General features: G+C 46.8%; 1 gene segment (V, D, J or C); it reads left to right on the top strand.

Moving 5' to 3' along the window:
• Nucleotides 1-13,361, top strand: part of LOC140419568 (Ig heavy chain C region-like) — a 28,270-nt gene extending 14,909 nt beyond the window's left edge. Inside the window, 6 exon segments of the C gene segment in view lie at nucleotides 5,485-5,781; nucleotides 5,978-6,283; nucleotides 7,127-7,435; nucleotides 9,134-9,463; nucleotides 13,067-13,194; nucleotides 13,338-13,361. Of these exon segments, the coding sequence occupies nucleotides 5,485-5,781; nucleotides 5,978-6,283; nucleotides 7,127-7,435; nucleotides 9,134-9,463; nucleotides 13,067-13,194; nucleotides 13,338-13,346 (1,379 nt within the window).
• Nucleotides 13,362-13,606: the final 245 nt, after the last annotated feature.

The raw sequence follows: 13,606 nt of genomic DNA, 5'->3' as shown, positions 1-13,606 counted from the left end.
TCACACCCTCACTCACACACCCTCACTCACACACCCTCACTCACACACCCTCACTCACACACCCTCACTCACGCACGCTCACTCACGCACCCTCACTCACGCACCCTCACTCACACATCCTCACTCACACACCCCCACTCACACACCCTCACTCACCCACTCTCACTCACCCTCACTCACACACCCTCACTCACACACCCTCACTCACACACCCTCACTCACACACCCTCACTCACACACCCTCACTCACACACCCTCACTCACACACCCTCACTCACACACCCTCACTCACCCACCCTCACTCACCCACTCTCACACACCCTCACTCACACACCCTCACTCACACACCCTCACTCACACACCCTCACTCACTCAACCTCACTCACACACCCTCACTCACACACCCTCACTCACACACCCTCACTCACACACCCTCACTCACACACCCTCACTCACACACCCTCACTCACACACCCTCACTCACCCACTCTCACTCACCCTCACTCACACACCCTCACTCACACACCCTCACTCACTCAACCTCACTCACACACCCACACTCACACACCGTCACTCACACAGCTCACTCACAAAGCTCACTCACACACACTCACTCACACACCCTCACTCACACACCCTCACTCACACACCCTCACACACACACACCCTCACACTCACACATCCTCACTCACACACCCTCACACACCCTCACTCACACACCCTCACTCACACACCCTCACTCACACACCCTCACTCACACACCCTCACTCACACACCCTCACTCACACACCCTCACTCACATACCCTCACTCACACACGCCCTCACTCACACACACCCTCACTCACACACACCCTCACTCACACACCCTCACTCACACACGCTCACTCACACACGCGCACTCACACACGCGCACTCACACACTCTCACTCACTCACACACCCTCACTCACTCACACACCCTCACTCACACACCCTCACTCACACACCCTCACTCACACACTCTCACTCACACACTCACACTCACACACCCTTACTCACACACGCTCACTCACACACGCGCACTCACACACGCGCACTCACACACTCTCACTCACTCACACACCCTCACTCACTCACACACCCTCACTCACACACCCTCACTCACACACCCTCACTCACACACTCTCACTCACACACTCACACTCACACACCCTCACTCACATAGTCTCACTCACTCACACACCCTCACTCACACACCCACACTCACACACCCTCACTTCCACTCTCTCACTCACACAGCTCACTCACACACCCTCACTCACTCACACACCCTCACTCACACAACCTCACTTCCACTCGCTCACTCACACAGCTCACTCACACACCCTCACTCACACACCCTCACTCACACACCCTCACTCACACACCCTCACTCACACACCCTCACTCACACACCCTCACTCACATACCCTCACTCACTCACCCTCACACTCACTCACTCACTCACCCTCACTCACACACCCTCACTCACACACCCTCACTCACACAGCTCACTCACTGACCCTCACTCACACACACCCTCACTGGACTGTGGCGTACACTGCTCAGTGAGCAGGATTGTGATGTACACAGCTCAGCTAGCTGCATTGTGACGTACACAGCTCAGTGAGCAGGATTGTGACGTACACAGTTCAGCTAGCTGGAATGTGACGTACACAGCTCAGTTAGCTGGATTGTGACGTACACAGCTCAGTTAGCTGGATTGTGACGTGCACAGCTCAGTTAGCTGGATTGTGACGTACGCAGCTCAGTTAGCTGGATTGTGACGTGGACAGCTCAGTGAGCTGGATTGTGACGTACGCAGCTCAGTTAGCTGGATTGTGACGTACACAGCTCAGTTAGCTGGATTGTGACATACACAGCTCAGTTAGCTGGATTGTGACGTACACAGCTCAGTTAGCTGGATTGTGACGTACACAGCTCAGTTAGCTGGATTGTGACGTACGCAGCTCAGTAGCTGGATTGTGATGTACACAGCTCAGTTAGCTGGATTGAGACGTACACAGCTCAGTTAGCTGGATTGTGACGTACACAGCTCAGTTCGCTGGAGTGTGACGTACACAGCTCAGTTAGATGGATTGTGACGTGCGCAGCTCAGTTTGCTGGATTGTGACGTACGCAGCTCAGTTAGCTGGATTGTGACGTGCACAGCTCAGTTAGCTGGATTGTGACGTGCGCAGCTCAGTTAGCTGGATTGTGATGTACACAGCTCAGTTTGCTGGATTGTGACGTACACAGCTCAGTTAGCTGGATTGTGACATACACAGCTCAGTTCGCTGGAGTGTGACGTACACAGCTCAGTTAGCTGGATTGTGACGTACGCAGCTCAGTTAGCTGGATTGTGACGTACACAGCTCAGTGAGCTGGATTGTGACGTACACAGCTCAGTTAGCTGGATTGTGACGTACACAGCTCAGTTAGCTGGATTGTGACGTACGCAGCTCAGTTAGCTGGATTGTGACGTACACAGCTCAGTTAGCTGGATTGAGACGTACACAGCTCAGTTAGCTGGATTGTGATGTACACAGCTCAGTTAGCTGGATTGAGACGTACACAGCTCAGTTAGCTGGATTGTGATGTACACAGCTCAGTTTGCTGGATTGTGACGTACACAGCTCAGTTCGCTGGAGTGTGACGTACACAGCTCAGTGAGCTAGATTGTGACGTACACAGCTCAGTTAGCTGGATTGTGATGTGCACAGCTCAGTTAGCTGGATTGTGACGTACACAGCCCAGTTAGCTGGATTGTGACGTACACAGCTCAGTGAGCTAGATTGTGACGTACACAGCTCAGTTCGCTGGATAGTGACGTACACAGCTCAGTTAGCTGGATTGTGACGTACACAGCTCAGTGAGCAGGATTGTGACGTACACAGCTCAGTGAGCAGGATTGTGACGTACACAGTTCAGCTAGCTGGATTGTGACGTACACAGCTCAGTGAGCTGGATTGTGGCGTACACAGCTCAGTTAGCTGGATTGTGACGGACACAGCTCAGTTAGCTGGATTGTGACATACACAGCTCAGTTAGTTGGATTGTGACGTACACAGCTCAGTTAGCTGGATTGTGACGTACGCAGCTCAGTTAGCTGGATTGTGACGTACGCAGCTCAGTTAACTGGATTGTGACGTTCGCAGCTCAGTTAGCTGGATTGTGACGTGCACAGCTCAGTTAGCTGGATTGAGACGTACACAGCTCAGTTAGCTGGATTGTGACGTACACAGCTCAGTTAGCTGGATTGTGATGTACACAGCTCAGTTTGCTGGATTGTGACGTACACAGCTCAGTTAGCTGGATTGTGACATACGCAGCTCAGTTCGCTGGAGTGTGATGTACACAGCTCAGTTTGCTGGATTGTGACGTACACAGCTCAGTTCGCTGGAGTGTGACGTACACAGCTCAGTTAGCTGGATTGTGACGTACACAGCTCAGTTAGCTGGATTGTGACGTACACAGCTCAGTTGGCTGGATTGTGACGTACACAGCCCAGTTAGCTGGATTGTGACGTACACAGCTCAGTGAGCTAGATTGTGACGTACACAGCTCAGTTAGCTGGATTGTGACGTACACAGCTCAGTGAGCTGGATTGTGATGTACACAGCTCTGTTAGCTGAATTGTGAGGTATACAGATCAGTTCGCTGAATTGTGAGGTACACAGCTCAGTCAGCTGGATTGTGATGTACACAGCTCAGTTAGCTGGATTGTGACGGACACAGCTCAGTTAGCTGGATTGTGACGTACACAGCTCAGTTAGCTGGATTGTGACGTACACAGCTCAATTAGCTGGATTGTGACGTACACAGCTCAGTTAGCTGGATTGTGACGTACACAGCTCAGTTAGTTGGATTGTGACGTACACAGCTCAGTTAGCTAGATTGTGACATACACAGCTCAGTTAGCTGAATTGTGACGTACACAGCTCAGTTAGCTGGATTGTGACGTACACAGCTCAGTGAGCTGGATTGTGACGTACACAGCTCAGTTAGCTGGATTGTGACGTACACAGCTCAGTTCGCTGGATTGTGATGTCCACAGGCCAGTTAGCTGGATTGTGACGTACACAGCTCAGTTCGCTGAATTGTGACGTACACAGCTCAGTTAGCTGGATTGTGACGTACACAGCTCAGTTAGCTGGATTGTGACGTACACAGCTCAGTTAGCTGGATTGTGACGTACACAGCTCAGTTAGCTGGATTGTGACATACACAGCTCAGTTAGCTGGATTGTGACGTACACAGCTCAGTTCGCTGAATTGTGACGTACACAGCTCAGTTCGCTGGATTGTGACGTACACAGCTCAGTTAGCTGGATTGTGAGGTACACAGCTCAGTTCGCTGAATGGTGACGTACACGGCTCAGTTCGCTGAATGGTGACGTACACGGCGCAGTTCGCTGAATTGTGATGTCCACAGCTCAGTTAGCTGAATTGTGAGGTACACGGCGCAGTTCGCTGAATTGTGACGTACACAGCTCAGTTAGCTGGATTGTGACGTGCACAGCTCAGTGAGCTGGATTGTGACGTACACAGCTCAGTTAGCTGGATTGTGACGTACACAGCTCAGTGAGCTGGATTGTGGCGTACACAGCTCAGTTAGCTGGATTGTGACGTGCACAGCTCAGTTAGCTGGATTGTGACGTACACAGCTCAGTTAGCTGGATTGTGACGTACACAGCTCAGTGAGCTGGATTGTGGCGTACACAGCTCAGTTAGCTGGATTGTGACGTACACAGCTCAGTTAGCTGGATTGTGACGTACACAGCTCAGTTAGCTGGATTGTGACGTACGCAGCTCAGTTAGCTGGATTGTGACGTACACAGCTCAGATAGCTGGATTGTGACGTACACAGCTCAGTTAGCTGATTGTGACGTACACAGCTCAGTGAGCTGGATTGTGACGTACACAGCTCATTTAGCTGGATTGTGACGTACACAGCTCAGTTATCTGGGCGGCTGGTTCATGATGGAAAGCGACCCCAACAGCGCGAGTTCAATTGCTGTATCGGCTGAGGTTCTCATGAAGACCACCATTCTCAAACTTGCCCCTCATCTGAGATGTGCTGACCCTCAGGTCAAATCACCACAAGTCAGCTCTGAAAAGGAGAGCAGTCTCTGTGATTATGGCGACATTTACATTTTATTTTACATGATGGCTGAAATAATGGGGAAAACCCTCTGCTCCTCTCATTCAATTCAATGAAAGTTACATCATTCAGGTGGCATCAAAATGCTATTTTTTGTCATGTGATAGAGATGGAGAGAGAGATGTGAGTTTCTATTGAGGGGCCATAGAGATGGTGATCCCCAAATGATAGACGCTGAAATGTGGATGTAACGTTTAATGAGAAAATATTCGGATAAACGCATGGTCACATTTTGAAGTGCTTGTTAACTTATAGATCACAAATAACAGAGTCTAACTTGTTGAATGGGCCATTCTTTCCCAGCAACACCGTCTCCGCCCACTCTCTACAGCCTGGTCTCCTGTCAGCAACACAACAGTGACGGCTCCGTGACCTTCGGCTGTTTGGCGATGGACTACTCCCCAGAAATCACCAGCCTTACCTGGAAGAAAGATGGGCAGCTGATCACCACTGGAGTTAAGAAATACCCGTCAGTGAGAAACAAGAAGGGAACCTACACCCTGAGCAGCCAGCTAACCATCACCGAGTCGGAGGGGGGATGCAGCGAAATCAGCTGTGAGGTTCGACACAGCGGCTCAGACAAGAGCATTGGAATGAAATGTAAGTGTTGTGGAATCTGTGAGAAACAGACGCTTTGATTACTTTATTTACATCTTTGGTCATAACACATTTATGGTTCTCTGCATAGTTCTGATTCCTGCGAGAAATAGTGACCACAGAGAAACTGTTAAAATACAATTAGTAATTTTATTGATTACATCTTCTTCAAGAAATGTCTAACTTGTGTTTCTTGAAGGTGGAGTCAACACTCCAAATGTTCTCCTCACCGTGAGTTCCAATGAAGAAATCTCAAGACAGAAATTTGCAACCATGGTCTGTTCAATCAACGATTTCCATCCAAAGTCAATGACGGTGAAGTGGCTGAAGAATGGACAAGCCATGGGTTCAGGATTTGTCACCTCGCCCCCCTGTGAAGTGAACGGGAACTTCTCGGCGAGCAGTCGGCTGACAGTCTCCGCTGGGGAATGGTTCAGCAAAGCGGTCTATACCTGCCAGGTCACTCATCAAGAGGTCACACAAAGTCAAAATATCACTGCGTCTGGTAAGAGACACAAACAGAGGAAACAATAAATCATCCTGCACTCTGATGTTAATCCAAATCAGGAATTTACTGAAGTTAGTGTAAAGCACAGAACAACTTCTAATTTACTGCCATGTAGTTTGTGTTTCATTCTGATGTAAGAGCTGCATGAGGGTTGCTTATCATTCACGATTTTATGAATATAGAAATAAATTTATCCCTGTAATTTAGTGAGTGAGGTGGATGAATGAATTGAAAATCGCTTATTGTCACAAGTAGGCTTCAAATGAAGTTACTGTGAAAAGCCCCGAGTCGCCACATTCCGGCGCCTGTTCGGGGAGGCTGGTATGGGAATTGGACCCGCGCTGGTGGCCTGCCTTGGTCTGCTCTAAAAGCCAGCGATTTAGCCCTGTGCTAAACCAGCCCCTGGTGGACTTGATACCAGCTTTATCCTGAGACAGCTGATTATATTTGAGTCAGTGGGTGTCTCAAACACTTAACTGATAACAGCTCCGGGGGAGAGTGTTGGAAAGTTCATCCAACCTATTTATGGATCAGCCTCCAGTACTTCGTTCCTGAGATCAGGAATGGAATACTTATATTGGGAATGCTGAAATACTGATTTGTTAGAATGATATCGGGGCTGACTGTATTTCACAATGAGAATAGTTTTCACAAACCAAACTGATTTTCCATTGCGTATAGAAGATTAAAGGCGGTCTTTAGAGGTTGATGTTTCGAAGTTGATTATTTAGAGGTTGATGTTTCGAAGTTGATTCATTCCCATTTAGAGTTCAGGCTGAATACTGCTGTCCTGATTCTGAAGATCAAACTTGGGTTGATTTCCACTTTTTTCATTCGCAGATCCTTCCCTTTGCACTGATGCCTCAGTAACAATACTGCCACCACAAATAGAACAGGTCTTATTGGAGGCGACAGTAACCTTAACCTGCGTCATTTCGAATGCTCCTTATGGAGTCAACGTGTCCTGGAGTGAAGCGAAGAAGCCGCTGAAATCAGAGATTGCCGACCAGCCTGGAGCAGATACTGAGAGCGTGGTCAGCAAATTAAACATCTCCACACAAGCCTGGCTGAGTGGGGCTGTGTTTGACTGTGTGGCGAGCCATCAGGACCTGCCAACTCCTTTAAGAATTTCAATCCACAAAAAAATAGGTGAGCGGTGAGACTGAAGCAATAAGTGAGTCATTGTGTCTATTTCTAGTGTCAGTGCAGCGGTCAGTATTTACCATTCAGTGTATTTATGGTCCATTCTGATTGGTAATTCCACTAACTAAATACTCTGGGCGTTTAGAGTTTAAGGGGGAAATTGATATGCAGATGAATGAACAATGAAACCCAACAGTGATATTGGGTTTAGATGGAGCGAGACCATAGACCACAAGACTTAGGAGCCGACGTAGGCCATTGGGCCCATCAACACCGGTCCAGCCTGCCGTGAGGTCATGACTGATCTGATGTGATAATCTTAAACTCCTCTTTCCCGACTTATCCCCATATCTCTTGACGCATTCACAGATTTAAAGTATGTCTCCCTCAACCTTGAACATACTGAACAACCCAGAATCTACAGCCCCCCGGGTTAAATAATTCCACAGCTTCCCTACTCTCTGAGAGAGGAAGTTCCACCTCATCTCTGTCTGAAATGGGCGAACCCTCACTTTGTGATCATGCACGCTGGTCCTAGACGCTCCCACACGGGAAAACAACCCCTCAGCATCTATCCTAAGGAGCTCCCTGAGAATCTTTCATGTCTCAATTAGGTGGCCTTCATTCCTCTAAACTCCAATAAGTACAGCCCAGCCTACTTAACCTCAGCTCATCAGAAAATCCCTCCACACTCGGGATCAACCTCGTGAACCTTCTCTGGATTGCCTTCAAAACCAATCTGTCTTCCTTAGATAAGGGCGCCAAGACTGTTCAAAGTATACCAGGTGCAGTCTAACTAATGCCTTGTATAGTTTTAGCCAGACTTCCCCATGTTTATATTCTATTCCCTTTGAAATGAATGTCAACATTCAATTTGTCTCCATATTACCTGCAGAACTTTCTTTGTGTGGTTTCTGCACGAGGACCCCCAATTCCCCCGTTACTTCAGTTTTCTACAGTCTTTCTCCATCTAAATAATATTCCGTTATGTACTTCCTCCTACCAAAGTGTCTAACCTCACATTCTCTGTCCCTCTGTGTATTTTCTGTGATCCTCACCACTTGCCTTTCTACCTATTTTTTGTCATCTGCAAACGTGGGAATAGAACATTCATTTATTAAACACTGTTTTGAAATTCATGTATATTACTCCTACTGGCCCCCCTCTCTCTCGCCTTCTCGTTATCACCTCAAATAAGGGCAATAAATTTGTCAGGCCCCTTCACGAGGCCGCGCTGACTCTGTTGATTATATTGTGTATTTCTAAATGCTCAGCTATTGGATCCGTTATAATGGACTCGAACCGTTTCCCACTGACAGATGTTAAGGTCACTGGCCTATCGTTACCTGTTTTTGACTCCCTCCCTTTTGAATAAGGGTGTTACATTGGCAGTTTTCCAATCCTCTTGGGGTAAGGTGGGAGGAGCCTGGTGTGGAGTTTATAAACCAGCACAGAACAGGCGGGCCGAATGGCCTGTTTCCCTGCTGTACACTTTCTGAAACCATCATATCCAACATCCATAAATTATCAGGGAAAAGGATTGTGTCCACCTCAGCTCCGAGCTCGGAAACCGGACAGATCCCAAAGAGGAAAATGGAAACCTTTAAAATCCAACACAAAACACATTTCTCTCACATCTAACCCGCGGTTCCATTGTCTCCGGAATTCCCCATTTTATTTACATTTATTGTACATTTTCTTCAGATCCCAATCCGCGGGAACCGTCCGTCTCTGTCCTCCTGCCCTCGGCTGAAGACGTCTCCGCTCAGAGATTCGTCTCCCTCAGCTGCTTAGTGAGAGGTTTCTCCCCCCGAGAGATCTTCGTCAAGTGGACCGTCAATGACAAGCCGGTGAATCCCGGGAACTACAAGAACACCGAGGTGATGGCGGAGAACGGCAATAGCTCCTTCTTCATGTACAGCCTGTTATCCATTGCAGCGGAGGAGTGGGCCAGCGGCGCTTCTTACTCCTGTGTGGTGGGACATGAAGCCATCCCCTTGAAGATCATCAACAGAACGGTTGATAAATCCAGCGGTAAACCCAGTTTTGTGAACATTTCCCTCGCTCTGATGGACACTGTTAATTCATGTCAATGAGAATCTATCAATTGCATTTCGAACTAAATAAAAAAATTAAAAAGTTTTTTTTCCTCCAATTGTGATTTAAATGCACAGCCGCTTAATTAATGGAGCTTCCACTTTGCTGATATTAGATCTGTTCAATGAGACCCGGATTTCTACAGGTCTCAGCCCCAAGTCTCATACAACCAGAGCTCCGAGCTCAGATACACCCTGGGTTGGAGACAGAGTAAAATTCGTTAATTGCAGGATTCACAAAATATATTCATTGACTTTCTTCCCGCTGAGGAGAAATCGGACACTTTCCCATTTCAGACAGACAAACACATCACATTTAGATCTCGGTGTTCCTGCTTCTCCCATTGCCCATCCCTTTAAAATTGATGTCAGCTTAAAATTGCTGCATCACACCCACTGGGAACTGAATTGAGAATCAAACAGAAACAAGGACCAACAATCGCCCATCACGGAGAGGGGAAAGGGAAATGTTTAATCCATTATATCTCCACCTCTCCTACAAAATCAGTAGGAGCCCCTAGGTAATCCACTGTCCCCCCACCTCCCCCACAGAGACAGGAGGAGGGGCATTAGTTAATGCACTCTACTGCCACTTCCTCAAAAGAGAGAAGAAGGGGCATAAATTAATCCACTGCAACCACACTTCCCAAAACAAAGAGGGGGAGGGGTTATAGTTAATCCACTGCATCCCCACTTCTCCAACAGAGAGTGGGGAATGGACGTTAGCTAATGCCCTGCACCCCAACTCCCTAACAAAGAGGAAGGGACTTAGTGAACCCACTATACCCCTCACTCCCACACCAAAGCATGGGGGGCAGTAGTTAATCCAGTGTATCACCATGCCCCAACAAATAGTGGGGGAGGAGCATTAATTAACCCTGTACCCACACTTTCCCACCAAGGAGCTGGGGCATTAGTTGATTCACTGTACAGCCTCTTCCAACAAAGAAAGGGGGAGGGCCTAAATAAATGCACTGTCCGCCCACTTCCCCAACAGAGAGGGATGGGCAATATAAACCCATTTTACCTCCACTTTCCCGACGAAAAGAGGAGGAAGGTGATGAGTGAACTCACTGTATCTCCACCTCCTCAGCAGGGGGAACCCAAAGAGAATTTGTTCAGCTGGCCAGAGAGGGAGAGACTATTAAATCACTATCCACCTACTCCCCAAGCAGGGAATTTGGGAGTGGATGTGTCTCTACACTAAGGACTCAGTTACTGACATTACAAGACGGCTTGTAGCTTACTGGTTGAAGATTTTAAAAGCCCATCATGCTAAAGATGTTCTTAAACTATCTAATCACGCAACATTTTTTTTTTAGCACCCTTGTTCCTCTTATCCATATGCAACAACTGATTTCCCAAAATCCAAATCCGGATGGTGATTGAATTCTCCCTGGGTTTTCAGTGTTCTCTCCTGAGGCACCTCCTTGCATTTTTGCATTCGGTCAATGATGTCAGCTTGCAACTCACAGAAAACACATTTATAAGCAGAAAGTTCAACATATTCTACATCGGTATCAATAATACCCACAACTGGCAAAGCTACAGGCAGCTGATACAAATACACAGACAGATAAAGACACAAACACTAAACATACAGGCACACGTACACACACCCACAACCATATACATGAGCACACATAGACACAAACACACACATATATGTACACATAGAAACACATGCATACATATACACATAAACAAACAAAAATTTACAAACATGCACATAAACACAAACAAGCACACGTTTATGTACACAGAGACACTCGTGTACACACACACACAAATCCACACACACAGGCCTGCATGCACAAACATGCACATACATCCACATGTCCACATAGATACACAAATATGCAAACACAAACATATAAAACCATACACGCAGACTGACCCAAGAATATGAAACACAACTGTAAGCAATAACATATACATAATAGTAAAAATAATGTTTATTGTCACAAGTTGGCTTATATTAACACTGCAAGAAGTTACTGTGAAAAAACCCTAGTCGCCACACTCTTGGCGCCTGTTCGGGTACACAGAGGGAGAATTCAGAATGTCCAAATCACCTCACAAGCACATCTTTCGGGACCTGTGGGAAGAAACCGGAGCACCCGGACAAAACCCACACGGACACAGGGAGAACATGCAGACTCCGCACAGACAGTAACCCAAGCCAGGAATCGAACCTGGGACTCTGGCGCTGTGAAGCAACAGTGCTAACCACTGTGCTACCGTGCCGCCCACAATCGCACAATTTCACAATGACAGAAATATTTCCATTAAAACAGAGACAATAATCCACATTAACACACTAATGGGCACACGTAGTCACATATTAACAGATTCGTACACACGCTCATACAAACACACATGAATACACATGGAGGCGTCAATACACAGCAATAGATAGTTATAAACAAACATCAACGCATAAATAGCACTGCTGCCTCACAGCGCCATAAACCCGGGTTCAATTCCAGCCTCGGATGATTGTCCGTGTTGAGTTTCCACATTCTCCCGTGTCCGTGTTTCCTCCGCGTGCTCCAGTTTCCTCCCACAGTCCAAAGATGTGCAGGTTAGGTGGATTAGCCACGCTATATCACCCCTTCGCGCCCAAAACGTTAGGTGGTGTTACGAGGTTCTGGGGATAGGGCAGGGCGTGCACCGTGCACGTCGGTAGGGTGTTCTTTCGGAGGGTCGGTGCAGACTCAATAGGCCGAATGGCCTCGTTCTCCACTGTAGGGATTATATGATGATGATTCTATGATGAAATACACGCATTGACACACACACACACACACACACACGCATTTATCCAGGCACAAACATTAAGACACTGGCATGCATGATGAACGCAAAAAGACACATTAACACATATATTACTAGACAGGAAAATATAAACACTTATTAACACAGGCAATAATATATAAACATAGATTTCAACACATACACATACAATATAACACTCATATATACACATTGACAGAAGACAAACAAAGTTCACACACAGGCGCTGACACACAAATACACAGACCAATACTCATTGACACGATGAACACACAGTGAACCTACACAGACATCTGGACACACAACAGAGGAGTAAATCAAAACACGGAATTTCGCATCGACACAGACACAAAATCTAAGGAACAAACACAAACGGCAGGCAATGGCGGCACGGTGGCATAGTGGTTAGCGCTGCTGCCTCACGCCACCATGGACCTGGGGTTGATCCCGCTCCTGGGTCCCTGTCCCAGTGGAGTTTTCACATTCTCCCCATGACCCGTGGGTCTCACCCCGACAACCCAAAGATGTGCAGGGTAGGTGGATTGGCCATGCTAAATTGCCCCTTAATTAGAAAAAAAAAGTTAAAGACATCAATTTCTGAGTGTCATGAACGCACCAGTAGATATGCAATTACAAATATATTAAAGAATGAATTAGCAGCGGGAGAAAATGAAACGAGAATATTAAAAATAAATCGTGGATTAATAAACAATCTGATTATATTTATTCGACTCTATCCTCGTAGATACCACAGAACACACCTGGACTGAAGACGATGAGGATGATAACGGGAACATCTGGACAACCGCTTCCACATTCATCACCCTGTTCTTCCTGAGCATTTCCTACAGCGCTGCAGTCACTCTGGTGAAGGTGAGAAGATTCAATCCACTCACACTTCAAACTGACAGAAGCAGTTTCAAAAATCTCTAAATGTTTGATTGATTCAAAACTCTCACATCAATGTCCCCGATCATAAACATCTGCTTCATCATCATTTTCTCTCTCCTTTACAGATCAAGTGATCGGTTGACTTTTGGACGCTGTAGATTTTCCTCAGCTGTTTATTATGATCTGTGTGTGACACAAATACAATATCTCCTCTTGGTGACTCTAACAGTAAAATCTTCTCAGTTTATTATTCTGCATCTGTAACTGAGACAATCATGGACAGTATTTCTGTTTCCCAGTTTGAAATGTACGAGATAATTTTGGCTGTAATGTAATTGTAGCTAATAATTTTCCTCAATATCATGTCTAAATAAAGTAACTTATCTCGTTCCTT

Source organism: Scyliorhinus torazame, chromosome 5 (assembly GCF_047496885.1).
Source record: "Scyliorhinus torazame isolate Kashiwa2021f chromosome 5, sScyTor2.1, whole genome shotgun sequence".
Classification (NCBI taxonomy): Eukaryota; Metazoa; Chordata; class Chondrichthyes; order Carcharhiniformes; family Scyliorhinidae; genus Scyliorhinus; species Scyliorhinus torazame.
This window is presented reverse-complemented; position numbering and strand designations above follow the sequence as displayed.